Raw genomic sequence first — 25,224 nt, 5'->3', positions numbered from 1 at the left:
ATGTACAATTAACTAATGTCAAAAGAACTGTTTTTCCAAAGAAAAAAGGAAATACAGTACTACAGAGTATAGTAGTATAACTTAAGTACCACAAACTTGTACTTGAGTTATTGTACTTGTTACATTCCACCACTGCTAGTGTGGCTAACAACATGCTCTAAACATAATTACTATGCAGCAGACAGGACCAGACACACAAAGACAAAATAAAACAACAAATGAACCTAATAATGCTAATTAAAAAAAGTTTATTGGATTTTGATAACTTTTTGTAAATTTTTTATTGAGCTCATGACAGATTCACACGACCCACAAAGTGCCAGAAATAATGATGACACCTGCAACTCTTCATACTTCACGATAAACTCATGGGATAGACCTACACAACAGTAATATGAACATGAATAATGTCTTTATGTAGTTATTCGGCCATCCCCCCATAAAACTTTAAACAAATAGCCACATGTTTACATTATGAAAAAGCATTTTGTTTACTGGTTTATGCTTTTATGGCATGTAGAAGAATAACAAATAAGACAATGAAAAAAAACATTTTCAAAACGACCAGTAGAAATCATTTACAAAATTCAGTCTTTGATTTTTCTGTTGCGTCTTCGTTACAGAGTTTAACATTAAGTATGTAGTATAGGTACATTTACAGTATATTAAAACACCATATCTTTGACCTGTGAGAGTAACACTGATATAGTTCATTTTTCTAGTCTAAGCAGAATTATTTCAGCTGAATCGTCACTGAAAAACAGTTTATATTGGCCAAACTGGCCCTGTTACTGCTGCTGCAGGCACACATAACTAACAACATGACATATTGTAGGTTTTATTTGTAAAGCCAAAGAAAATAATAGCTGTTTTGGTCCAGTCACAACAAATTCAATTAAAAGCAGCACCCTCTCGACGTATTGACCGTACAGACATAGTTCGCTCTAAAACTTGTTGCTTTTCATCATCATCGTTGGATTATTGCACTTCTTCTGGAGGAAGTGAAACAAGATGCAGTTTATCTGCTCTAAAATTACAGAAGACAGCCTCAAAGTTCTACTTGAGTCATTTTGAAATGATGTCAACAACCACACAGTATTTCAGCAACATATCCGCCATCAACAAATTTAATGAATATTGCTTTTAAGTTGTTGGATATGTTCAGTCTTCAGAAAGTATTTTGTATATCCTCAGTACTACGATATAGTCCTGTCATTATAGTACGCCGCGCTCCGTTGTATCTCCATTTTTAAGAGGTTTCTAAACAATACGCATCCTCCCGTCGTCTCCAGCCCCTCCGCGTGGTGTCATCTTCAGTTCGCGCTACGACACCCGTTTCCTGGAGCTGGTTCGGCCCAGACTGGCAGTGCTGGACCGGCGGGAGAGGACGGGCGTGGCAGTGGTGGGGGACGTCTCGTTGGGACAGCCGTGTTGCAGCAGAATATCAATGCACCCTTTGCTCCCGGTTTTTCTGGCCATCTTCATGGCGGACTGGCCTTGGCTATCTTTCGCTTTCACGTCAATTCCGTACTGGGGAGAGAGAGAAAGACAATATTACCTCTTTCACAGCATTATCTATTGAGCAAATGTTGACTAAAGGTAGAACAGTGCAGTAAAATGCAGCTCATTGCTCTTCAAACGTGCTGCTGAAAACCATCAGAATGAAACTCATGTCTTATAAAACCATATGTTAAGTGCGGCATGCAACGAAGCGGACACGTATTTTTGTCTGCAAGACAGAAGACAGAAGACTAAATGTGCGTTCACACCAAAAGCGATGCGATTTTTCACGTCGCCCAAAACGTGTGAGTTTACTCGCTCGACCATTTGGCGCGTCTCAAAAACGCGTCGCCCGCGTCCACAACAAGTATAAAGCAGAACTAGTGGTTAGTTATTCCGTGGTGGATGAAGCAAATGATACAGATCTTTACGGAGACGAGACACTGAGATAAGCCCCGCCCCTCGCGGAGCGTCTCGACGCTTATGGCGCGAACACGGCAAATGGTCGAGCGAGTAAACGCACGCGTTTTGGGCGACGCAATTTGGTGTGAACGTACCTTAAGAGTCCCACGTTCACTGCACGTCACTTGTTTTTGGAAAATTACAATTTAATATGGACAAAAGTGAGCCCTCCCTTACTAGCTAATTGGTTTTTTTTGTTTCCAATTCTCCTTTTAGGATCTTAATTTGTTTATATTGTGCAATTTTTATAAATTTATAAAGGTGGTAAATTCGATAATCAGAGCAGAGGGATTGGTGAGGGCTGAGCCACAAACAATATTAAACAATGGGCACAGTGCTGATAGATCATTGTTAAGCAGAGGGAGGGTCCTCTGCTTCAGTGCAGTGCAGAGCAGCGCCTGTGAGCTAACCAGGAGGGCACTAAAGGACATGCGTGGTCCGTCAATCTCAACAAAGCGAGGAGAAGCTCCACTTCCAACACACAGAGTGAGTGACTTCATTCTCTACTCATGCAGACGTTACTTCACTATATATTTACATGCCATAGAGCCATTTGTACCAATATGTTACAGTAACTATGGAACCAGAGGAACTAAACCAAGAACTCAAATCCCTTTTGCAAAATACTGTTCGACCACATCTAAAGGGAATTATAAAAAAAAGAAGGAAGCAACAACTCAGCCGTGCTGTCCTCCTGTGCTGTGGCATGTCTCTGATGATATTTCACACCTGGAACTAAGTCAACCCTGTAGTTCCTGAGTTCCTCAAAAGGTTCTTGGTCCCATGGGGAAGCTGCTGCGTTTGAAACACCGTTATTGTCTTCTTTGTGCATTGAACTTCATCAGGAAGCTTGAAGGCGACAGACTACATTCACAATGTACAGAAATGTGGAGGCCTTGGCCACGAAGCACTCAAACCAGTGTAAGACCATCTCAACGTGATCTATGTGAAACTTTGTCATGAACATGTTGCTCTGCTTTCCTTCTCGTATATGAGCAGGTAACGATGTCCAATGCAGGGTGACCTGTGAGGATTCATCAAAGGATTATTAAGAGAAATGTAAACCCACCCAAACGAGCAGCTGAGTCATGACCGCATCTCCCAGCTGACAAGCGGCGTGCAGGGCCGAGTGAGGCGGTGAAGTGTCCCCGGTCAGCGGAGCGTTGATGCGTTCCTTGGTGCTGTGGGCCAGAAGGAGCAGCAGCCTGGGCAGATCTCTCTCAGTCACCGCAGAAAGCATCCACACCGGCATACCGTCGTCTGGAAGCTGGGGCCCCGGGGACGGCTGAAGAGGCGGCACAAACGCCCGCTGTTCGTACTTCGCACGAATCCACGACTCTCTTTCCTCCCTTGGAGAGCAGACACACAGGAGAGCCGGTCAGTCACAGGATATACTTCAATTTAAATCCCTGGCGTTTTTAGTTCTGGAGCAGCTGGCAACATTTTTGCAACCGATCGGTTATTTCTTGCATTTAAAGTGTTGATGTCTTTCATATCATATCTCATGGTTCCGGAGCTTCCCACAAGCACTTGAATGCACACCAGCAGGAAGACTTTTTAGCACTCAAAAGCAGGAAGAGGGGCCTGAAACTAGCTGCTGTCTGAAAAGGCATCAATCAATCTAAAAACCTGTGTTGCTGGAAATGAGTGTGGTGATACCCACCGTGTGGCAGTGGGTGTGGGCTTGGTTCGCCCTTGGGTGCAGCTCTCCCAGATGTTGTTGGCCATGTGGTTTCCGATGGCAGCCAGGACTTGTGTGAGCTCTCCCGGCCAGTCGTCCAGGTCCAGCGAGCGGACGCGGGACAGGTGCGTCCCCAGGTTTCGGTGGATCCCCGAGCACTCGATGCAGATCAGCGCACCCAGGTTGAGACTGGCCCAGGTGGGATCTGCAGGACGAAGAGACGAGGGGGGCCAGTTATAGGTTGCCCATAATGACCTAACACAGATTATTGAGCGTGGTGGGATGTAACCAAGTACATCGACTCACATGCTGCACCGAAGTACACTTTTGAGGTACTTGTACTTTATTCGATTATTTCCTTTACCAGCTACTTTTTACTTCCAATACACAGCAATTCAGGGGCAAATATTGTTTGTTTACCTCCACTAAATTTATTTTAAAAACGTTATAGTTGCTTTCCAGATTCAACATTGCAACATTAAAGTTAAAATGCATTAATGGATCAATAATCATATTTCAATGATATGAAGAAAACATCAATATGAAACGGCCCATTTTGCATAAGGACTCCTTTAACTTTTGGTACTTTCAGTATATTTAGATGCAGATACTCATCTTTTAAATGCATGACTTTTACTTGCGTTAAAGTATTTATTTTCTGTGGCATTGCTACTTTTACATAAGTAAAAGATCCGAGTACTTCCTCCACTACTGTTGAGTCGATGTAAACAGTGGAGCATGTCAGGAGATGTCTCTTTCCGGTTGAATCTGCAGCTGGGGGCAAAGATGCTGAACTCACTTGGTGCTTCACAGTCAACACACAGATGGTTGCCTTTGGCGTTCCGGATGGCCTGCAGCGCCACGGCCTCACTCTGGCTGCTCCTCCGAGCCTGCACATTCAAAACACAAACGCACATATTCAAATCCTTCATTTGTCAACACCTGTGCAACAAAGACAAAATGGTAACGCGTGACAATGCATCATGTGTATTGATTATGGAGACATTGTCACAACTTCCATCCCTCTGCCTCACTTCCCCCAGCATGTATTTCCTGTAACTCTGTGAAGCTGCCATTCTCCATCCAGTCATTGGTTATCAATGTTACTTGTTGCTTTGCTTCCCAGCCGCCTGGACCTTTATCTGTGCCGGCCCAATTCCGGTTCACCTGTGGATTCTCAGTTACTCCTGTTTGGACCAGGCAACCATGACAGCACTAAGTCTGTCTTCATCACACTCACATGCCTGATAGAAAACACGACGTGTACGTTTCCAGAAGGGAGCTTGCTCAGGCCTTTAAAACGTGTGTACCTTGTTTCTGCCGCTCTCACAGGACTGCAGGCTGGCCAGGATCTGGCTCTCTATAGCCGAAACCCAGGAGTCGCGGTCCTCCAGGCTCTGAGCCTCAAAGTGCCACGTCTGCCCGGTGAACGACACGATGATAAAGTCTGCATTCTCTTCGTCTGCAAGTAAAAGGGGAGCGCAGCAAAGTCAAGTAAGATTTACACGTGTATAGGGACGGCTAATTTGACATGGCATGTTCTGGGCATTATGAAGTCACAGTCAGTGTGGGGAGTACAACAAACAAATGCAAAACAACTCACAGCAATAGTTTCATGGAAGGTGGGAACAGAAACATTTAGGAGTTATTGCAATCAAAAGGGGGAAATGAGGAGGGGGAAATGAAAAGAATGTAAATCAGAGCACAAGCTGATTCAGCTCCATCACCCTCACGTGTTACCTGTTTTATTAATGTTTCTCAAGCTACCAAAGCTCTTTAATTTCCACATTTTGCGTTTGGCTGCCGAGCGAGAGATGAGCACAGGGAAAAGAAGAAGAAGAGAAACAGAGAAAGACAAGTACAAGTGTTAAGAAAAGTATGCGAATAAATATTTAGAGAAATAAAAGCACTAATCTGTCTCCTCACTGAAGAGACAGAGGCTTAAGGGAAACTGCACAGGAATATGTAGATATTTAAACACCATTTGTGATAGTTTTCAGTTGTTTAAAATAAGAATCAAATGCTGCTCTTCTTTAAAAAACATGTTTAGTTCGTGACAACGTCATCTCTGTGTTGAGTCACCTTCAGCCTGCCCAACAGCTGCATCTCCTTTCTGATTCATGCTCTTCTTCCTCCTGTTCTTCTTCCTGTCGCTCATTGGAGATGACTGGGCGGGATCTTTTCCGGCTGCTCCTTCGAGGGCATCTGACATTTGGTGCAAAAATAGTGCATCATATATTGTGTATGTATGACAGCGTTGACTCCGGTCTGAGTGGAGCTAAAGTGTTTTTCAACTGGTGGCAATGACTGAGAGGCTTTTAGTTCTGGCAGCTCGTACCAACACTTTGTGCTTTGGTGGACAACGAGGAGGTGCATCGCTGAAGTCCTCGGTCCGCTCCCTGAGGCGACAGCGCACCGGACCGGTCGTCAACCACAGACAGAGTGGCCGGACACAACTGGGGCACTGAAAGCAAGAGAGGAAGATAACCATTTATACACAGTGTGTCAAACTTAGATAGGTAGTTTAGGGCAGGATGATTCAATGTATAACACCACATCATATTTTAGAAGATAACCATATGTAAAATGCTCATCTTAAAAGTAAAATAAATGAAGTGTAGCTGAAAAAATGGAGAAAAAAACTTGAGTGAAATACTAGTACCTCAGAATCGTGGTTGGCTTTGGTCTTTTTGGGGGATTTGTATAGAATAAAGTTATCCTGTAATTGGGAAACCTCTTCCCTGAGACCCTCGGTGAGAAAGCTCTGTGTACTTGTACACAAGGAGAAGTACCTGTACTGGTGTTATCAGCTGCTGTCAGCTCCTTATTCAGCCCGTTGACGCCAGGTGCAGCGGCGGGGGGGACAGGTGAAGGCCCCGCAGGAGCCACGGCTCTCGGAGGACGCTTCCCGGGAACTTTCACCGTCACGCGCAGCAGGTCGATTTCTTTTCCGTGGATGTTCTGCGTGTAGTCCTGACATTTCAAACATATCAGACTTTTTTTCAATTTTCATCAAAAATACAGATAAACAAGAAAGTCAAATATGATATCTGAGTATTTCTTCCATAACTGTCAGGTACTCATTATGAACGGCTCATTTCAGATTAATTTCATTGGATTAAAATGAATATAATATACTTCCTGATCATCACTTTAATGTTGCAGCTGGTAAAGATGAAGCTAACTTTACTTTTTATACAATGCTCCCTTAGGGATTTCCCCCTGAGGACCAATATACTCTTGTTCTATCTCAGCCTGTAATAAATAGCACATTATTTATTTATTGATTATTACAGATTATTAACCTGAATCTTTTGCAGCACAATGTAGGCTACCATGTTTGCCTCTGAATTAGACGTAAGTATAAAGTATCATCAAATGAGGTACACTACTTGAGTAAATGTACTCAATTACTTTCCACCATTGGAAACTCAATGACATCGACAAACGTTAAATCACTCTAAATGTTTTCTGGAAAATAAATCGATAGTAAATAAAAGTATCTAAGCAGTTCCTGTATTGAAAACCATTTAAGTTGAAACCACAGTTCAATCTAAAAAGCTGCGTATATTATCTTGTCCACGGTGAAATCTATGAATGCGGTCTTTCTTCTGCGGCGGCCATCTCTCTTTCGGTGTTCCCTTACACTGGTGCTGGAGTGGTAAGACAGCGGGCCGTTGTTGGACAGGGTGACGTATTTCTTCTTCCACTCCTTATTGAGAGAGCTGCCGCTTCTCTTCCACAGGATGCTCTATAAAAAAAGAGAAAAACAAGGTCACGCCACTTGCAACAAACAGCCCTCTGACTGCCTAAATTTAGAGTCGGGGCAATTTCCTCAGTGTAAAGTGGTCCAACAACAATAGCTGAAAGCACAATATTAATAGTACACACTTGAGAACGGTTGATGCTGATTCTTTTTTTATTATTTATTATGTAAGATGAGATGAAATAAATAGTTTATTCCCACCTTGTTGCTGAAGAGGGAATGGGTAGATATTAATGTGCTGCAATGTGTTGTTTTGTGACGTTAACCAAACCTGTTTGATGGGAGCGCCCCGCACGCTGCTCTGGTCTCCTTTAGGATCACCGGACTTCTTGTCCGAGTCACGATTCTGAAATCATAATCCGATAGCGGGGAGGTGATTAGAAGGTTTCAGCAGAGAGAGGCGGATGCGGAGCTGAATGGAGTGAAATGATTATGAGAGATGACGGGAGACTAAAAGGTGTGAGACACCCGGCAGTTGGTCACAACTGACCTTGAAGATGGAGGGCCGTCTGGGGATGCTCTTCAGCGAACGCGAGTTGCTGCTGCCTCCCCCCTCCCCGTGTGCAACCCGCAGATCTCTGTGACCAATCACAGGGGTGGAGGGGAGGGAGTAGGCGTAGCCACAACTCGGCCCATTACCGGCCTGATGGGTGGGGCGAGGACAGCAGGGTCCGGAGACCAGGTGGATGGGGATGGAGGCGTGAGGGAAGAGAGTGAACATGGCATGAAAGATGAAGAACAGGTGACGCAGGTTTACATCAAGGAAAGTGGGTGAAGATTGGTAGTTCCTCGTGAGCGAGGGAAAGTGCGACTGATGGAGCTGAGATGGATGTGGAGGGGGATGGACGGGCTTTGAGATAGTGTTTAAAATGAGATTTCAGTTTGATATCTGATTACCTTCGCATTGAAAATGCGGAAGGTTATGTTTTGATCGCCGTGTATTTATTTATTTGTATGCGTGTTATTCGCATAACACAAAAAGTATTAAACCGAATCGCATGAAATTCGGTGAGATGATTGGTTATTATCCGGGGACCATTTGATTAGATTTTGGGATCAATCGGGTCAAAGGTCAAGGTCATGAAAAGGTCAAAATCTTCTTTTTACCATAGCACGGTCAATTTTTATCCAATTGGCATGCAACTAATGCCAAAATGTTCATAATTCAATGCCCAATCTTGTGAAATGCGAAGGTATGCGCTCTACCGAGTGCCCATTCTAGTTTTAAAATGTTTTAATGCCTGTAAGAGCCCAGAGAGAAAATCATACTCCTGATAATTTTTTCTTTATAATACCTTTTTGAAGACGTTATTGTGTCTCTTTTGCTCATTGAATAGACACCAAAAAGGTATCTATGTTGAGAAAAAAAAAATGCTCAGCTGAAGTGGAATTGAGAAGAAAAGAGTCGCATAGCAACAGCACTTTCCCGTCTTCATCAGGTCTTACATAATATCTCTAGACAGGAGCAATATTGTGTTTACCCAAACAAAAGAACAATAACAAATGTCACACCAGAACGTGTTGGTGGTCAGCGCTCTGATATCTGAAATCCTGTGAGGACTCTATAAATATTTCTATGTGTGAATCTGTGCAACACAGTGCTGTTGAATATGTTTTGGGTATAGAGGTGGGATGGGAGTCATGTGACGTCACTGGTGGATACGTGTCAGTTATTGAATCGGATACATGTAGAACAAAAGAGGCGGATTAGAATTTATTTCCAATCTGTAAATAATTGGATCTTTGTTCACTTTACTTTACAACTATATGCTTGGTGAAGTATTTTTTCTTTTAGGAAAATATTTGTTTAAGACATCCTGTGTTTGCTGAGAGTATGGAACCAACACGATGTACATCTAGAACAGTGTTTAAAACATTACACATATGAATAAACAAAGGAAAACTATATATTGTATATTATATATACATTTTAGGAAGCATAGATCTGTATGTGCCTTTGATTAGATTACATTTTGTCATCAGAATAAGAAAAATGACTTTGTTCGGTGTGATATCTGTGAAATGGGATTAGAACAAATTCATTTTGTAAATATGATGTTAAGCCTTGAAGAAAAGTGGCCAGTTTTACAAAAAAACATATCTGGATGAACTTCAGGCTCATACCATTCCTTTTAAGTTATTTGAAAGTGCAGTATGGAGAGTATATGAACCAAGTGGTGGAGGAAGTATTTAGATCTTTTACCTGAATAAAAGTATCAATACAATAGTCTCACATTACTCAATACAAGTAAAAGTCCTGCACTCAAAATATCAAATATACTTAAAAGTACTCATTATGCACATTTCAGAATAATAAATCACAAGATTATAATTATTGTGTTTAATCACTTTAATGTTGCAGCTGGTAAATGCGTGGCTTATTTGAACGACTCTAAATATTCATGATCATATGTACTGATTGATTAGTTGATTTATAGATTTTTTTAAATAATTTAAATCTGCTTTAAAATACATTTTGTGGAATAAGAAAGACAATATTTGCCACCAAAATGTGGTGAAGTAGATGCATAAATGTGAAATAGTCAAATGCAAGCTGCTGGGATGAGTCACCTGGCCGGGGAACGATGCTGATCCGGGGGTGGAGCCTCCAGAGTGACTGGGAGAGTTGGGAAGAGACTTGCATGCCTGCAGCGCCGCCTGCTTCTTCTGAGCAACGATCTTCTGGGCAGCTGGAAAACACACAGACGTGAAAGTGTTTCGCTCATCGGACGTGTGTGTCACCACCAGTACTGTGTTTTGCGTGTGTTTAGAGCACAGATAAAACGCCAACTCACCCTCTGAAAACACTCGATCCACGTTGAACCCGTATGTCGCGCAGGTCTCGTAAAACAGCGAGTGACGCACATCGATGCACAGCTGTCTGGCTCTCTGATCCTCGATCACACGAGGGTTGGTGCTACTGATTTTATCTGGAGGGGGGGGCAGATCAGTGAATAGGAAACTGTAAATTAGAAACAAAAACAGTACTGAAACGATCTCTGTAATCAAGGTTGGGAAGAGTTGGATAATTTAATTGGAAATTAGTCTCCGGAACAATTCTTTTTGTGCACATTTAAAAATTAAACGGCATCTCCTTTTAACCCTTGTGCTGCCTTCGGGTCATTTTGACCCGATTCAATATTTAACCCTCCTGTCGCCTTCGGGTCAATTTGACCCGATTCAATGTTTAATGTCGGTGTTCTTTCGGGAGTCAACAAACAAACATAAAGTACCTCACACTTAAACTTGGAAAACAATATTAATTCTAATAATTTTCTGGACATTTTAATAGCTGGGGTCATATTGACCTCAAGGGTAAAATATGTTAGTAAATATAAAGGTAACAGGAGGGTTAAACATTGAATCGGGTCATATTGACCCGAAGGCAACACAAGGGTTAATAATTTACAATTTTCTTGCGCGGGGTAAAGTGGGTATACATTTTAGAAAGTAATGCTGGGTACTATGGGATGTTTTGGTGATTAGTTTGCATATTTAATTGAATGCAACCAACCATGTATTGCATTCATCAGCACATTCTTCTGTCACAGTTTTGCCAGCATCCCATTTGATAGGAATTCAGTAGAATAACAACCCAAAGCGTGCACAATATATTCTCATGTAGGTTTTTGATTATAATCCTGAAGTGACTGTATTTCACTTTTGTATGGTGTTTCAGTAAAAAAGCAAAGTACACAGTAGGCTATATTGTTTACTGCTGGTTTTTACGAGCTTACTGTTACCACGTGGGATGGAGCTTGAATGAGCATGCCAGTGGCAGAGTTTCTATTTCTATTCATTCTTTATTGTAAAACAGTAATTTCATGAATTCATTGTGTTTTTGCACACAGCTCACATTGTCTGCTTACATGTTGCTGCCGTTGTTACTGCTGTCCTCAGCAGTGTGGCTCTTAGCATAGTGCTCCTGTCTGTTTGGCATCTACAATCCTTCATTCACTGACTAAGGATATAAGTACCTCATACAACCCCACTTCAACTGAACTACCCCTTTAATGCGTTAGGAAACATCACAGTTGTTTCCTCTTGTGATAATGAATAAAACATTGACGACGATGAGGATTAGTGTTCATAGTCTTATGATTTAACAAAGTCACTAAATTATATAGTTTTTGTTTTTCACAACTCATGAAAAAACCTCGAACCAGCTTTGAAGGTTTTCCAGTGTGCTGTATTTGACTGTATGTGCGTGGTGTAGTTCCAGAATAAAGCCCCACGCCCGTGGTTGGTGCTGACCTTGGGTGCCGACCACGATGACTGGGATGTCCGTGCGGTGTGCACTCAGCTGGCCGTAGAGCTGGTAGAGCTCCTGGAAGCTGCCCTTGTTCTCCAGACTGAAAACCAGGATCACTGCGTCGACCCAGCTGCTGAACTGAAGGAGAGAGAGGATGATGACGTCTGCAGGTATTTCGGTTTTGCACACTGACTCTCAGTCTCACACACACACACACACACACACCTGGGCATCAGGTGGTCCAGCTTCCTCTCGGATCAGTAATAAATGACTCTGTCCGTCCACCAACACTTCCTTTTTATATCTGCCACCTGTCGACGACAATGAAAAACTAGTTATTCAGAAGCATGACAGAAGATGAATCCCCATTTCTTTGAACAAATCTATTTAAATATGACACTCGGCAAGCATGGGGATACAAATACATTTTATAAGAGTTATTTATAAACCAAAACATGTTGTCTAGTATTGAAGGACCAGTGGTGGAGGACATTTTCAGATCATTTACTTCATTAAAAGTATTAAAACCCCACTGAAAATATTCTGTTACTCGTGAAAGTTAAAAATATTACTTTACTTTTACTTAATATAAAAGCAGGATTTTAGTGTTTGTAATTGGTTGAGATTGAGCTCAACTATTATTTAATTGTGGATTTATCTGATTATTTGTATTGATTGATTGTTTGGTTTATAATGCAGCCACAGTTACCCAGAGCCCAAAGCGACACCTTCCCATTGATTTTGTCCAACTAACAGTACAAACAGTAAAATTATTAGAAAAGCATTAAAAAATGATGACCAAATTAGCTGCCAATACATTTATGTAGAATTTATTACCAATTAATTGTTTCAGCTCTACATTTTCAATATTTCCGACATGATATGTAATTGTGTGGAGTAAAAGTGGAGCACTTAGTTACATCCCACCAGTGTTACGGCGCTCGATACAGGAGATGCGTTTCATGTTTCTTACCATCTGGCTTCTCAAATGCGACATAACTGCCGGTGATGTATTTGTTCACCAACGCTGTCTTGCCACTTTTTAGACTTCCCAGAATGCCCTAAGAGAAAAGAGAAGGAAATACAACATGCTCAATTTCGGAGTGATGTTTTAAATATAACTCCCAGAATGAATAAAAACACAGATTTCCTCCTCTGAACATGTTTTTGTTCCTTTTTTAATTATGTTTAATTACTCAATGGTGGAGGAAGTATTCAGATCCTTTACTTTAGCAGAAGTAGCAATATGCAAAAAGTAAAAATACAGAAGCATTTTTTAAAGTAAAATAATGGAGAATAACCACTTAACAAAGTTGAATGTTATCATACACTAAGTTGCCATTTTATTAGGTACACCTGTACCGTCTGACTTAAGATCTGTCTTCATACAGATCATAGTGTTCTGTAAATTCATTTATATGTTTAGTATTCAGCTCATAGTTAAAGGTGATGAACAAGACAATATTATATTGATAAGTGTTTCGAATAGTGTGTCCTTCGCATTAAACACCTTCATCACACTGAATATTGTAGTTAAAAATAAAAATACGGATGATACCAAAAATCACAATTTAATTTTCAACTTCTCAAAATAAAGAACATGAAAGCAACCGCTGTTACGAAACAGGTGGTTCTCAAGGCTGAAAACAAACAAGCTTACTGGTCTATCTTTATGGAAATGTGAATTTACAAACATCCATTACAGATACTGAAAGCTGTGCATCAGCCCCGAGTAACTCAAAATTAAAATTGAGTAAATGTATTGAGTTCATTTCCACCACTGCATAGTCTCAATATCAACCTACGTGTGGGTTTTGAGCGTCAAGAGATAATTCGACTTAAACAACTAGCGCTCACATAAAATGAGAGAACTTCTGGGTGTCTAAATGTGCACTCTTTATAGACTTAATGACCCAAATAAGAACAAATCCTTCTGTTTCTGATGCAGGTGTTAACTGCCTGGTGCAGTATCTGGTACGCTTTGTGCCTCACCAGTCTGAGCTCTGGGATGGATCTGCTCAGGGTCCACTCCTGGCTGTTGGCAATATTTACTAGAGAGAGACAGAGACAAACAGTCAGAGAGGCCGAGACGCAGAGAGAGATTCATCATTTTGATCATGCACAGTAAAAAGCCAGGAGAACGGCCTTTCTGTGTGGAGCAATAAATCACACAGCTGCAGCGTGACCGACAGCCGGGAGCACACGTGTGGCCTCGCAGGTCGCCTGAATGAATGTAACCTTTCAGTCACGACAGGGGGGATCACAACATCCAGCCACACCACTCTTTATCCACTTTGCCCCCTGTGTGCCATAAATGACGGGCAGCTGGGTGGTGAGTTACTGCGGTCTTTGGTGGATGCTCCGGTTCAGCATCTTCCCTCTGAGCTAGACCTGCAAATAATGATTACCTTTTCGATTCTCAGATTGAATATGACTTTGACTATGAAAGGTCATAACATAGTGGAAAGGAATCTCCATTACCATTTCAAGTGTCTATAAATGTCTTATTTTGGTCGATCAACAGGCATTTTCAGTAAAAAAATAATAATTTGAAAACCACAAATCCCCATATTGGCAAAGCTGGAACCAAAGACAATTGTCATTTTCACTTGAAAAACATTAACTGACAAGCCAAATATTATTTGACAATATCTTTTATAACTAGAATGGGCACTCGGTAGAGCGCATACCTTCGCATATCACAAGATTGGGCAATGAATTATGAACATTTTGGCATTATTTGTATGCCAATTGGATATAAATGGTAAAAAGAAGATGTTGACCGTTTCATGACCTTGACCTTGACCTTTGACCCGATTGATCCCAAAATCTAATCAAATGGTCCCCGGATAATAACCAATCATCCCACCAAATTTCATGCGATTCGGTTTAATACTTTTTTACTTATGCGAATAACACGCATACAAATAAATAAATACACGGCGATCAAAACATTACCTTCCGCATTTTCAATGCGAAGGTAATAATGGTTTCATTGGCTCAAAATTGAGGCAGGATTTGATAACGTCAATGTGGAATGTTATTTGGCGTGACACGAACCCTCACACGCACGCACATCAAACAGTAGAGTAGTCACGAAGGGTCGGGTTGCACACAGCTGGGCTAACGTCCCTACTGGGGAAAATACATCCAATGTGATGTGACCCTCGAAACCAACTGCAGCTCCACAGGGACGAGAATAAAAAGAGAGCCTGAGGCGACTCTGAAACTGATTCAGAAACAGAAACAAAAACATTTGCCAGTTTATTAGGTACATCTAGCTCAAACAAATGTATCCTAAAACAACAGTCCTGCATTGAATCCTCCTTCATGGAGGTTCTAATGGTCAGTTTGTGTTGAAACTGTTTCAGCGTGATGTTGATTCAACTGTACATGTTTTTCATATAAATATGGTGCACAAAATAATAGAAACACATGTCCGTGTCAGTATAAAGCAATACAGTTGAATCAACACCCCTTTAAAACAGTTTCAATAAAAGCTGAATGGTATAACATATTGCAAAACTGTTGTATTCGATTGCATATGTTTTATGTACTTATTAATAAGCCGGCAGCTAAGTGTATCTATTACTCTCAAAGGATGGGAGTCACGACAGCCGCGCTCGCAGCTCGGTGCTTTGAGCTGAATGCCAACACCAATGCTCTCAATGAGGTTAACATGGCGATGTTCAGCACGTGTATTGTTCACTGGGTTAGTTTGGGAACGTTTGGAAATCACTAAACACAAAGTACAGTTGAGGCTGAATTTTGAAGGAATTAAATCAGAAACTAAAGTAGTGGAACACATTTTAAAAGACTGTTACTGTAGATTTGTAAAAAAAAATTGAGATTCAACATCTTGGATTTATAATTACATGTTGAGATATTTCACTGGATATGGGAAATGTTTGACCTGCTGACGGCGATAGAGAAAAAGGCGAGGGGGTCGTGCCACTAAAGCTAATTCAGCGATAACATAATCAGAAGAAGAGAAGAGGATTAAATCACAGGAAGACAACAGAGCAGACTGTGAGGTTTGGCCATCCTGGGTGTGAATGTGTGATGTGTGCATCAAAGACAGATGATGATTACACTCCAGCCTGCTTCTAAATCGATGCAACGTCCAGGCCAACGTCACACAGATGCAGCCGGTGATGAAGTCCACACAAACGACACACACAGAGAGAGTTTGTCCATCTTTGTCCGAGTCAACGCTCTCTTTATCGCCTGCTGCTGTTGTCAACAGTGATCCGACTGTGTGATCCTTCTGCTGCTTCGACCCACAGATTTATACAGAAAGCCAATTATCCACATACCCTCCTCCAAACCGATCATGTGTGCTACACTCTGCAAACTCCCGCATGTCGCCTGGAGCTCACATCCAAACCTGCCAATTGTCTGACTTCCATTTTTTGGAGGAATTTTGTCACAATCCTCTCAGCCTGTGTGTCACCACACACACACACACACACACACACAGACACACAAACACCCACCACCACCTCCTCCTCCTCCTCCTCCTCGTTTCATAAGACTCTGCCTCTGTAGCAGAAGCAGCAGTCCTGCCGGTTGCCATGGCAACACTTCCTCCTGCCCTCAGTATGTGTGTATGTGTGTGTTCAAGCGCGAGTGTCTGTGCAGTCGGCAGGGCTAGTCTCACTACTTGCGTGTAACAGTGTGAATACACAATGAGTGAATGGATCCATAAAAAACACACACGCACACACGCGTTCTTTCTTTGAGCAAACATGTAAAAGAGGATCTTTTGTAAGCTGCAGCCGACGACACGAAGAGGGGACAACGGCAGTCATGGCGATCCTAAATCTTAAAATGCCACATGAGTGCGTTTGACATGATGATGGAATTTTAATTGAATGCCTGACCGAGAGAGGGAAGGCGAAACCAAAAAGAAGCCCCGTATGGTGGAAGAACAGGCAGTGGGTGGAATATCAAAAACGGGATTAGCAATGTTCTCGATTGGCTGTGGATGCACCCTTCCCTGTTTGATGTGGATGAATAAATGTCGCCTCATGTCTTCCCCTCTATACGTAAATAAAGCCGAGGCACAAATCAAGCGGAGCAGCACAATCATCCGTGATCATGCCACCCGCTCCTCTCCCCTTTGGCTTCATTATGAGATTTAAACCCAAGCTGGGAACGCTGCTTAAGTGTGCACGTGCGAGTGCAGAGATTACCCCTCCAGCGGTGTGAAATCTGCGCACACTCTGAGGGGAATTAGATTAAGACTGTCCAAGATGATTCTATTGTCAGTTCTCAGATCAAAGTACTCCATCTGCCGTTAATCTGGCTCCGGGAAAAGGTCTCTCGGCACGTGACAGTATTATAGCCTGTTAATGTATTCTGTGTGGGGTGCTTTAAAAAGATCTACCCCACCCCAACTCATTTTAAATGGATGCCTGTGCACAGATGAAGCTTGACTGATAAGCGTCTGGCAAAGCAACTGAAGACCGGAGTGTGTCTGGTAATGGCGTGTCGTCGTAAATACAGTCAACGTGAAGATTTAGAGCCGTGACAGAAGAGGTGAAAGTGATGCTGTGACCTCCTACCTTCTTCTTCGCTGGAGTCTCGCTGTATATAGACAGGTGGCGCTGTGGACGACGACCCCGCTGACCCCGAGCTGCTCTTTGTGAAAATGCCACTGATGAACTTAAGCATCTTCCTGTCTTTCGTGGAGCCTCGGTTGCCATGCTGCGCCTGCTGGGTCAGCCCCAGGTCTTCAGAGAGGCTGTTCAGGTCACTGTTATCCAGCGTGCGGCTTTTCCCTTTGCGCGCGGGTTTGTTGGCCTGGGTGGCCGGCGCCGGGAGGGAGGCTGAACCCGTCTTCAGTCTGTCCTTCCTCGGGATGTCTCTCATCACGGCAGCCATGCCGCCTCCAATCTCCAGAGGTATTCCAGCTTGAGTCTCATCCCGCAGGTCCCTCCAGCCCTCGGGCCTGCTTGCCTCGGCCCACGAGGCCCTGCAGGGACCCGGCGAGCGCGTCGGCACGCGGCAGTCCTTCCGGTCCAGGCTCTGTGCCGAGGTGGGACTGCGCTCCCTACCGTCCCTGGAGTCGCGGCCGCGGGTTGCCACACTGCTGTGAGACTTCAGCAGACTCACGGGACGCTGTCCCGCCGGGCGGATCGGGAGGCTGGTTCTGGTCGGGGTGCGGCAGGGCTCGACCACCTCTGTCGGAGGCGTGGTGGTCAGTAACGGTGACCTGCATGGCTTTGCCTCTGGGGTGGAGGGCGTCTTCTCCACCTGTGTAAAGTCAATCTCTGCCGACTTTGTCCTCTGAACTGTCACTCTCTCAGCAGGTAGGGGGATTGAGAGGTTGCACAGTGGCTTTTCACTCACTTTTATGGGGACATCTACAGTTGAGGGCGGTTCATCCTTCAAAGGGCTGAGGGGTTTTCTCCCCCCGTCTTTGAGGTCATCAGGTGACTTGCTCCCTTTTGCAAGAGCAGCATCCTCAGCTCTTTGTGGTCGTCCCGCTCCGTTCTGACCCCGAGCGGGAGCTTCACCTTCAGCCTCCACTCGAGCCCCGGCCTCTTCTCCTGGCCCTCCTCTAGGCCCGGCCTCCACCTCCTTCCCCTGGGTGCTGTTCTTGGCCTCCCCTCCATTCTCCTCCACAGCCTCTACTTTGACCAGGGTGAGGGAGATGAGGTAGGTGGTGCGTTGCTGCAGGGCGCCGCCTCCGCTCATGTGGTCAGGCTTCAGTGGACACACAGTAGATGAATGAAACCAGACGGAGCGACATGTACGACCGACGGTTCGCCAGCGTGTTGGGACGTGAGAGAATCTGACTGCCCGACTGAGACAAAAAACTTACATGGAGGGAGATTAAGTTTCTCCTTGGAAGATACAGCAGCAGAGCGGCTGTTGGTTTCAGCCATCCCCCAAAGCCCTATTTCTTTGTTTCGGATATTAATTTCAGTCACGGACTCCTTCTTTAACGGAAATCATTATTTCTCTGGAATACAGAAAATAAATCCAATCTTTCTGACAACCTTCAACACACTGTCAGTGCAGTCCAAGCAGCTCTTTTGTTCCTCGAAAAACACCCAATTAAAATCTATCCACTGCATATGTATGCAGCTTCTGAGGCAAATACATCTTCATTATGGCGCCTCATTCTTGATGGTAATTATTTACTTGACCTTATTTTTATGTGCAGCAACCCCATCGTATATGTCGCTCAGTCCATCGTCTTCACTCGGAGCAACAACAAAAAATGATCAGGATTTCGATTCAGAATAGCAACTGGCCCGCATCACACATCATCCAAAAATGTGATCCAACAGCAGCTGTAACGTGAAAAGGTAACATCTTTAAAAATTCACCGGTGTCACCCTAAAGCAGCATGGCACAGTATACACCCAGAGCCGTACGCAGTCCAGTCCGGATCACTGGCTCTCACTGCAAGCCACACATGTGTGTTGACGGATGCATCCCTTCAGAGAGCGCAGCGGCAAGAAGGCAGGCAGCCTCGCGGAGACGCACAGGAAGGACATCGATGAGGGCTGAAGGGGATCAGGAGGAGAAGCCAACAGAAGCCCGGGCGGATATCTGGAGATGCATGGCCGAGTCAGGGCGCGTCCGGCCATCACGCCCCTCTCGCTGTCTCCCGGGCAGCCTGTGTCCTCTGGGCGCATTCGGCAGTAAGCAGGACAACACGGAGGAGGCGCTGAGGTGAGTCACCGCCAAAACAGCCCCCCCGACGGAGACACCGCCGCACGGCTTCAACGAGTCCAGTCACACACACACATACACACACCCTCACACATGCACAGCTCACACTCTGCGTCTCTCTCTCCTGCTCTCACCAACACAATGATAGGAATCTCCAATGTCCCTCCCTCTCCATGCCCCTCCTTGTTCCAATAGGCAATCCTTACAAAGCAGAAGGATCCTGCTTCTCTTTTTTCCCTTTCCCTCCTTTATTTTCAACCTCTCTCTCTCTCTCTCTCTCTTGCTGCTGCTGCCTCTCAGACTGTGCAGGGTCCCCGCTCTTTATTGCTCATCCCCATCATACCCTCACCTCCATCTTTCCCCCTGCGTGCCGGAGAGAGGAGGGGGGAAGGCAGCGGGTAACTGCTGGTGGTAAAGCAGCAGCGCGCACACACACACACAAGCTGGACCTGCTAAATGAGGGGAGACCGTCGGAGAAAAGATCAGCGGCAGAGAGAGGAAAGCTGGCAGGATTAGTCAGGGATGACAACACCACACACACACACACAAAGATTGATGCATGTTCGTGTGTGTGTGGGGGGAGACACAGGGTGTTTTTTTCCCAAGTGCTCATTTATACAGCTACCAGCATAGTTTCATCAAGATCATCCATCTGTCTTCAGCTGTCTATGTGTGTGTGTGTGCGTGTGCGTGCGTGTGTGTGTGTGTGTGTGGCTCCTCCTCGGTAGGAGGTTTGGCTTGTTTGTTGCTAAGGTGTTACAATCTTCCTGGCTCTGGTGGCACAATCATCTCTGTGTCCTTCCTCCCGCCTCCTCCTCCTCCTCATCCTCCGGTGGTACATTCTGTATCGCAATCACTTCTCCCGCATGAGGGTCTCCATATCAAAATGGTGTTTCTCTGTGCGTGAGCGCTTCATAGCGTCGTACATGTGAGCGAAGGAGATTTCCTGTGAGGTTATTGATCTGTTGTCTATTGCCTGCTACGGTATGCGTTCATTAGCATAAGTGAGTAAGCTCTGGGCTCAAAGCATGAAGCGGAGCATATTGGACGATCAATAGTTGACCATGGATTGCATAAAACATATTAAACAGATACTGTCATTTCCAACAAGCCCATTTAAACATAGCATAGAAAAATTCCTGACATAAATTGGAATACTCTTTTAGAGATACAGTTACTCGTCTATGATTTAAAACCTGTGTAAGTATGTTACTAATACAATTTGAGAAATAAAAAGAATTAGGGCTCCGAGTGTTTCATTATTCATTGTTCGGTCCATTATTTTCTCAATCGATTAACTGTTTAGTTTGCAAAACACCAGATTATATATAGTCAGTAAAAATGAAATGTCACGTTTAGTCCAACCAAGGTTCAAATAATTTACATTTCTATAATACAAGACAAAGAAAATCTGCAAAAATTCGCACATTTAGACGCTAGAACCATGAAACAGTTGTAGTCATTTGCCAAAAACTTTAAATAAATCACATTTTTCAATCGACTTCATCCTTAAAAAACAAATTTTAAAAAACAGGAAGATAAGATAAAGATAAACTGCTACAATTATGACCCATGCTACAACAGAAACACTGCAGCAAAGATGATTACACACATCCATCACTTGAATTATGATCTGGTGTAATTTCATGTTAATTACTCTCTGATTTAAAAAAAGATGAAATCCGAGGATGCTTTTCCCCACGGTGCACCAGCCTCAGCCTCCCACCATCATCCCATAATACACGATCTGACTCTCCCCGCCGCCCCCTTCAACAGTCAGCGAGAGGGCAGTAACTACTTTCACTGAATACAAAAGACCTCTGACAACCAAGCGCCTTTGGCTCAAGGAGAAAAACACACGACCCGAGAGAGGACCGCAGCCTCCAACACAGAAGAAGATTCATGAACCTCGGATGGGAAGCTGCTCTTTAAATAGAAAATCCAAACGCGCTTTCAGGGGGAATGAACGTTGTGAGTCGAAATCCATTTTCCACGAGAACAGTGCAGAATAGCTTGCAGTGCTGCACATTGAATCTGGCTCTTTAATATAATAGCCCCTCCCGCATGTAACACAATATATCACACAAAAGTATCAGTCGTGTTTAGGCAGACACTTTTTGGAAACACTCTTTGTGAAGAGACTTGCATGCGTACAGACAAAGCACACACACAAACAATAACACCTATGTGCGGGTGCTGTCAGATGGACAGTGGCCAAGGGCAGTGGTCATGCTGGGTGATTTTTCATTTCTCCTTCACTGGGAGCTGTCCTTCCTGTCTTTCCCCTCAGCTCTGCTGCATGCTGCAGTGAACACATACCAGTTATATTCACATTTAAATGTCTTCATTTAGCTCCACCTGACCCCTTTTCTCCATCCCCCCCCACCCCCTCCTCCAGCCTTTCCTTGGCAGACGGTCAGACGACCATCCACTCGCTTGTTAAGTCCAAAAAAGAGAAGTGGCGCTCTTTTCATCACCAGTGAACTCGACACTCACAGATCCAGGCCCCGCTGAGGATACACTGACTTTGATCCTCACTCCAGCAGCCTAATTATATCCCCCACAACAAAAAAGTTGCTGAATGTTTAACACAGAGGGGAAGTGCTTCTCAGAGCATGTCAAGATCTGCCAGATCCCAAAAAATACCTCAAAGCACTCCCACAATCCACCGGGGGGCTGATTGACCTTAAATTCACACAAACAGTGGACTGATGAATTATTGGATGCAATCAAAAGGTATGCTGGTTATTCCATCAGGTTATTCCACCTGTTTGACCACGCCAGTGGTTTAAACTATAGTACATTTACTCAAGTACAATTTTGAGGTGTATGTAATTTACATATATTTTCCAATTTTATATTACTTTATATTTAAATATTGTACTTTTTACTCTACTCTGGAATGTTCTAGAGTTGATATTTAAAGTATCATAAAATAGGATTACTCAAGTATTTTTGTGAAATGATCTTGTCCACAATGTCAATCAAACATTCAAGCTTTCAATACTCAGAGCAGCTCGATGCTCCACAGCAACAGGATGTTCCAGATTACTATGGAAGCTTTCTGTGGAAATACTCGAGCACCTCGAAGTTGTACTTGAGTATTGTATTTGAGTAAATGTAATTCGGTACTTTCCATCAGTGGTGGACAGATTCTTATCTTGTGTGCAGAACTTTTTTTGTTTTTAATCCCTAATCTCCTTAATTTTAATAAGGGGCCATTTTGGATAACAAGTACTTTCACTGTTGATATAATTAGCTGGTAATACCAGTACTTTTGCTTAGGTAGTTTTGAATGCCTAACTTTTACTAACGGAGTATTCTTACACTGTGCTATTGCTACTTTTACCAAAGTATGGGATCTGAATACTTCCTCCATTACCTGTGTATCGTCAACCGGAAAAAAAGGATGCAGCGACGTCCAAACTCGGGGAGTTGCACGACATTGTATCACATTAACAAGAAACGGTGGGAAGTAGAGATGAGGAAATGATGTCAAACTGATCTGCTTCACATGTGAAGGCCCTGCTCGTCTGATAGGAAGTGGCTTTGAGGGCGGCTGCAGACTGGCAGACAGGAAGTAGGCCGCACAGCAGGTTTCATCCTGCTGCCATGGCGATGGCTGCTGAGGGGTGCTGCCATTGGTTGCCCGTGTCCAGAAGCTGACTGATAGATTAATGCCACTTTGTATTAGATGCTGAGTGGTGAATTTTTGCCCTCGGGAGTGAAATTAAAATGAACATCCACTGAGGCATCTGAAGTAGACACGTTGACTGATACAGGAAGCACAAAGGAGGTATCAATCGCCAACGCTGTCATGCTCCCCCACGCACCGCCACTGTTGTTGACGACTTTGGACCAGAACCAAAGCCAGCTCAAGATATTTCCTGTGTATCATATCAATAAATGCATTAAAGTGAGCACATTGAGAGCCAGACCATACACCACATTCTGACAATCTGTCTGTAAGAACTTCAGCATAATATACCGCTTTCTTCCCGAGATACAACAAAGAAGGAAGGATGAGCTCACCTTGAATGCTGTGGAGGTAAACTTTAAGTCCTGAGCGCAGCTGTTGATCCGTAACTCTTTCAAACTGCTTGGAAAGTCTGTTGATTGCACTCTGGAGAGACGCATGCCTCTTGATCTCTGCTTTTATTGCACAGGAGTTTACTGATTTGCTGCTGCCGTTCATCCTGACACATGAATCTCTTGGTAAACTGACGCAAAAGGGCATCGCTTCAGCCCATTTGAACTCCTGGCTGGTTTGTTCTCCGAGATGAACACAGACTTTGAGACACAGAAGCGACAGAAAAAGAAGCGACGGCCGCTGCTCAGGGTTTCTCTGTCTCGCTCGCCTACACCACAAAAGTCAGCGTACGACAAAGCGGGTCTCAGTTTCCTCTGCAGGTTTGAACTGAACTGAATTCACTTCCTTATTTCAAACTATGTTCTCACGAAACGGTGCTCTGACTGCTGAAGTGGCCACGCCGTTGGAAAGACATTATTTCACATAACATTCTGTGCTTCTACTAATAAAGAACACATTAGGTATAAACATGATCATTCTCACACTTTTTTGTGAAATATTCTTTTCTACAATGTCACTCAAACAGTGCCTTATTCAATATTAATAGAGCAACTCAGTGCTCCACAGCCACAGGATGTTACAGTTTGGCTTTCCTTTGTGCTACTCTGTGCAATTGGTAGAAGACAAACATATTTATGTGTGAATAAATGACTGCTAATGTCAAACATTTGTCTGTTTGTCATTGTCCGCTGTATCACAGATGTCTTCCTGATGTATTACCAAGATTATTGTGTATATAGAAAAATTAAACTACAGAAGGATCCAGTTTAATTTGTATAAATGCCTTAAAACACTCGTTTAATATATAATTTAAGTTGAGTATTTCATTTTTGTGTGAACCATGTTAAAAGATTGGACGACATTGGGTTATAGTTTCACATTTGTTGTGACAGAAGGAAATATTTATAGTCTTCTTCCCCTCAAGTGTGTTTCACTTATTGAGGTTAAACCTTCACTCTGCAGAACCATGTTTGTCATGGTTTGATATAGGAAGCTGTTCCACTGCTCATAAGGGGGAACGTTTCCTTTAGTTTAAAACCAATCATGGTCCAATATGCAACTTACATAAGTGTGATGGGAAAACTTGAACCCTCTGGTGTCTACCAGTCAAACTATAGATAAATGTGCATATTCATGGCATCTTGATTTTCCAATTGGTGTGTTTACATCCACTATTGTCCACTGGTGTGTTGTGAACATCTCATCCTGGTTTCAGAAACATGGATGAGCCATTAAAGATGTGGATATGCTACCAACAGACATTTGATACTGTAGCATAATAATATAATATACACTCTTATTAATCCCCAAGGGGAAATTAGTTCTCTGCATTTAACCCATCCTTAGTTATTAAGGAGCAGTGGGCTGTGGTGAAGCGCCCGGGAAGCAACTGGGGGTTCAGTGCCTTGCTCAAGGACACTTCGACTTGCAACTGATGGGGAGAGCGGGGCTCGGGCCCTCTTACCCCACTGAGCTACAGCCGCCCCGCATGTTATCACTATCCAGGTTTCTGAACATGTTCCTAATTGTAAAATATATATATGCAAACACTCTATTGCTCCACTATTCTCTTGCTGTGACTAACTAGCTTTATATATTTTTTAATTAATTTCAAAAGCATTAACAATTCAAGAAAATGTCTTGAATAAAGATATAAAGACAACAGAAAAAGAGAGATAACTTGTGTTATTTCTATCAACATTAGTTGTTTATTCAACAACCGATCATAATCTGCCTGTGATCCATCTCAAACTATATACTGTAGGCTATTAATCACAAATATA

At 43.3% G+C, this 25,224-nt stretch overlaps 1 protein-coding gene across 5 annotated transcripts; it reads right to left on the bottom strand.

Moving 5' to 3' along the window:
• Positions 1–228: 228 nt before the first annotated feature.
• Positions 229–23,545, bottom strand: agap2 (ArfGAP with GTPase domain, ankyrin repeat and PH domain 2). 5 transcript variants are annotated; one of them, XM_056424137.1, is made up of 20 exons: positions 18,491–18,531; positions 17,229–18,372; positions 13,654–13,712; positions 12,635–12,722; positions 11,887–11,972; positions 11,664–11,799; positions 10,205–10,339; positions 9,981–10,099; positions 7,900–8,052; positions 7,681–7,755; positions 7,290–7,394; positions 6,436–6,616; positions 5,982–6,107; positions 5,726–5,848; positions 5,384–5,443; positions 4,954–5,105; positions 4,443–4,533; positions 3,626–3,848; positions 3,032–3,311; positions 229–1,530 (listed from the first exon to the last, which is right to left on the bottom strand). In XM_056424137.1, exons 2-20 carry the CDS (start codon positions 18,361–18,363, stop codon positions 1,324–1,326), a joined length of 3,534 nt encoding a protein of 1,177 aa, XP_056280112.1. In that variant the 5' UTR covers positions 18,364–18,372; positions 18,491–18,531; the 3' UTR covers positions 229–1,323. The 5 variants fall into 5 exon arrangements, with proteins under 5 accessions (XP_056280112.1, XP_056280115.1, XP_056280116.1 ...); XM_056424140.1 differs by lacking the exons at positions 17,229–18,372; positions 18,491–18,531 and adding an exon at positions 23,383–23,545; XM_056424141.1 differs by lacking the exons at positions 5,384–5,443; positions 17,229–18,372; positions 18,491–18,531 and adding an exon at positions 23,383–23,545.
• Between the last annotated feature and the right edge of the window lie 1,679 nt (positions 23,546–25,224).

This window comes from Pseudoliparis swirei, chromosome 9, assembly GCF_029220125.1.
Source record: "Pseudoliparis swirei isolate HS2019 ecotype Mariana Trench chromosome 9, NWPU_hadal_v1, whole genome shotgun sequence".
In the NCBI taxonomy this organism is placed as follows: Eukaryota; Metazoa; Chordata; class Actinopteri; order Perciformes; family Liparidae; genus Pseudoliparis; species Pseudoliparis swirei.
Note: the sequence above shows the minus strand (reverse complement) of the source record. Positions and strands in the feature narration are given on the sequence as shown.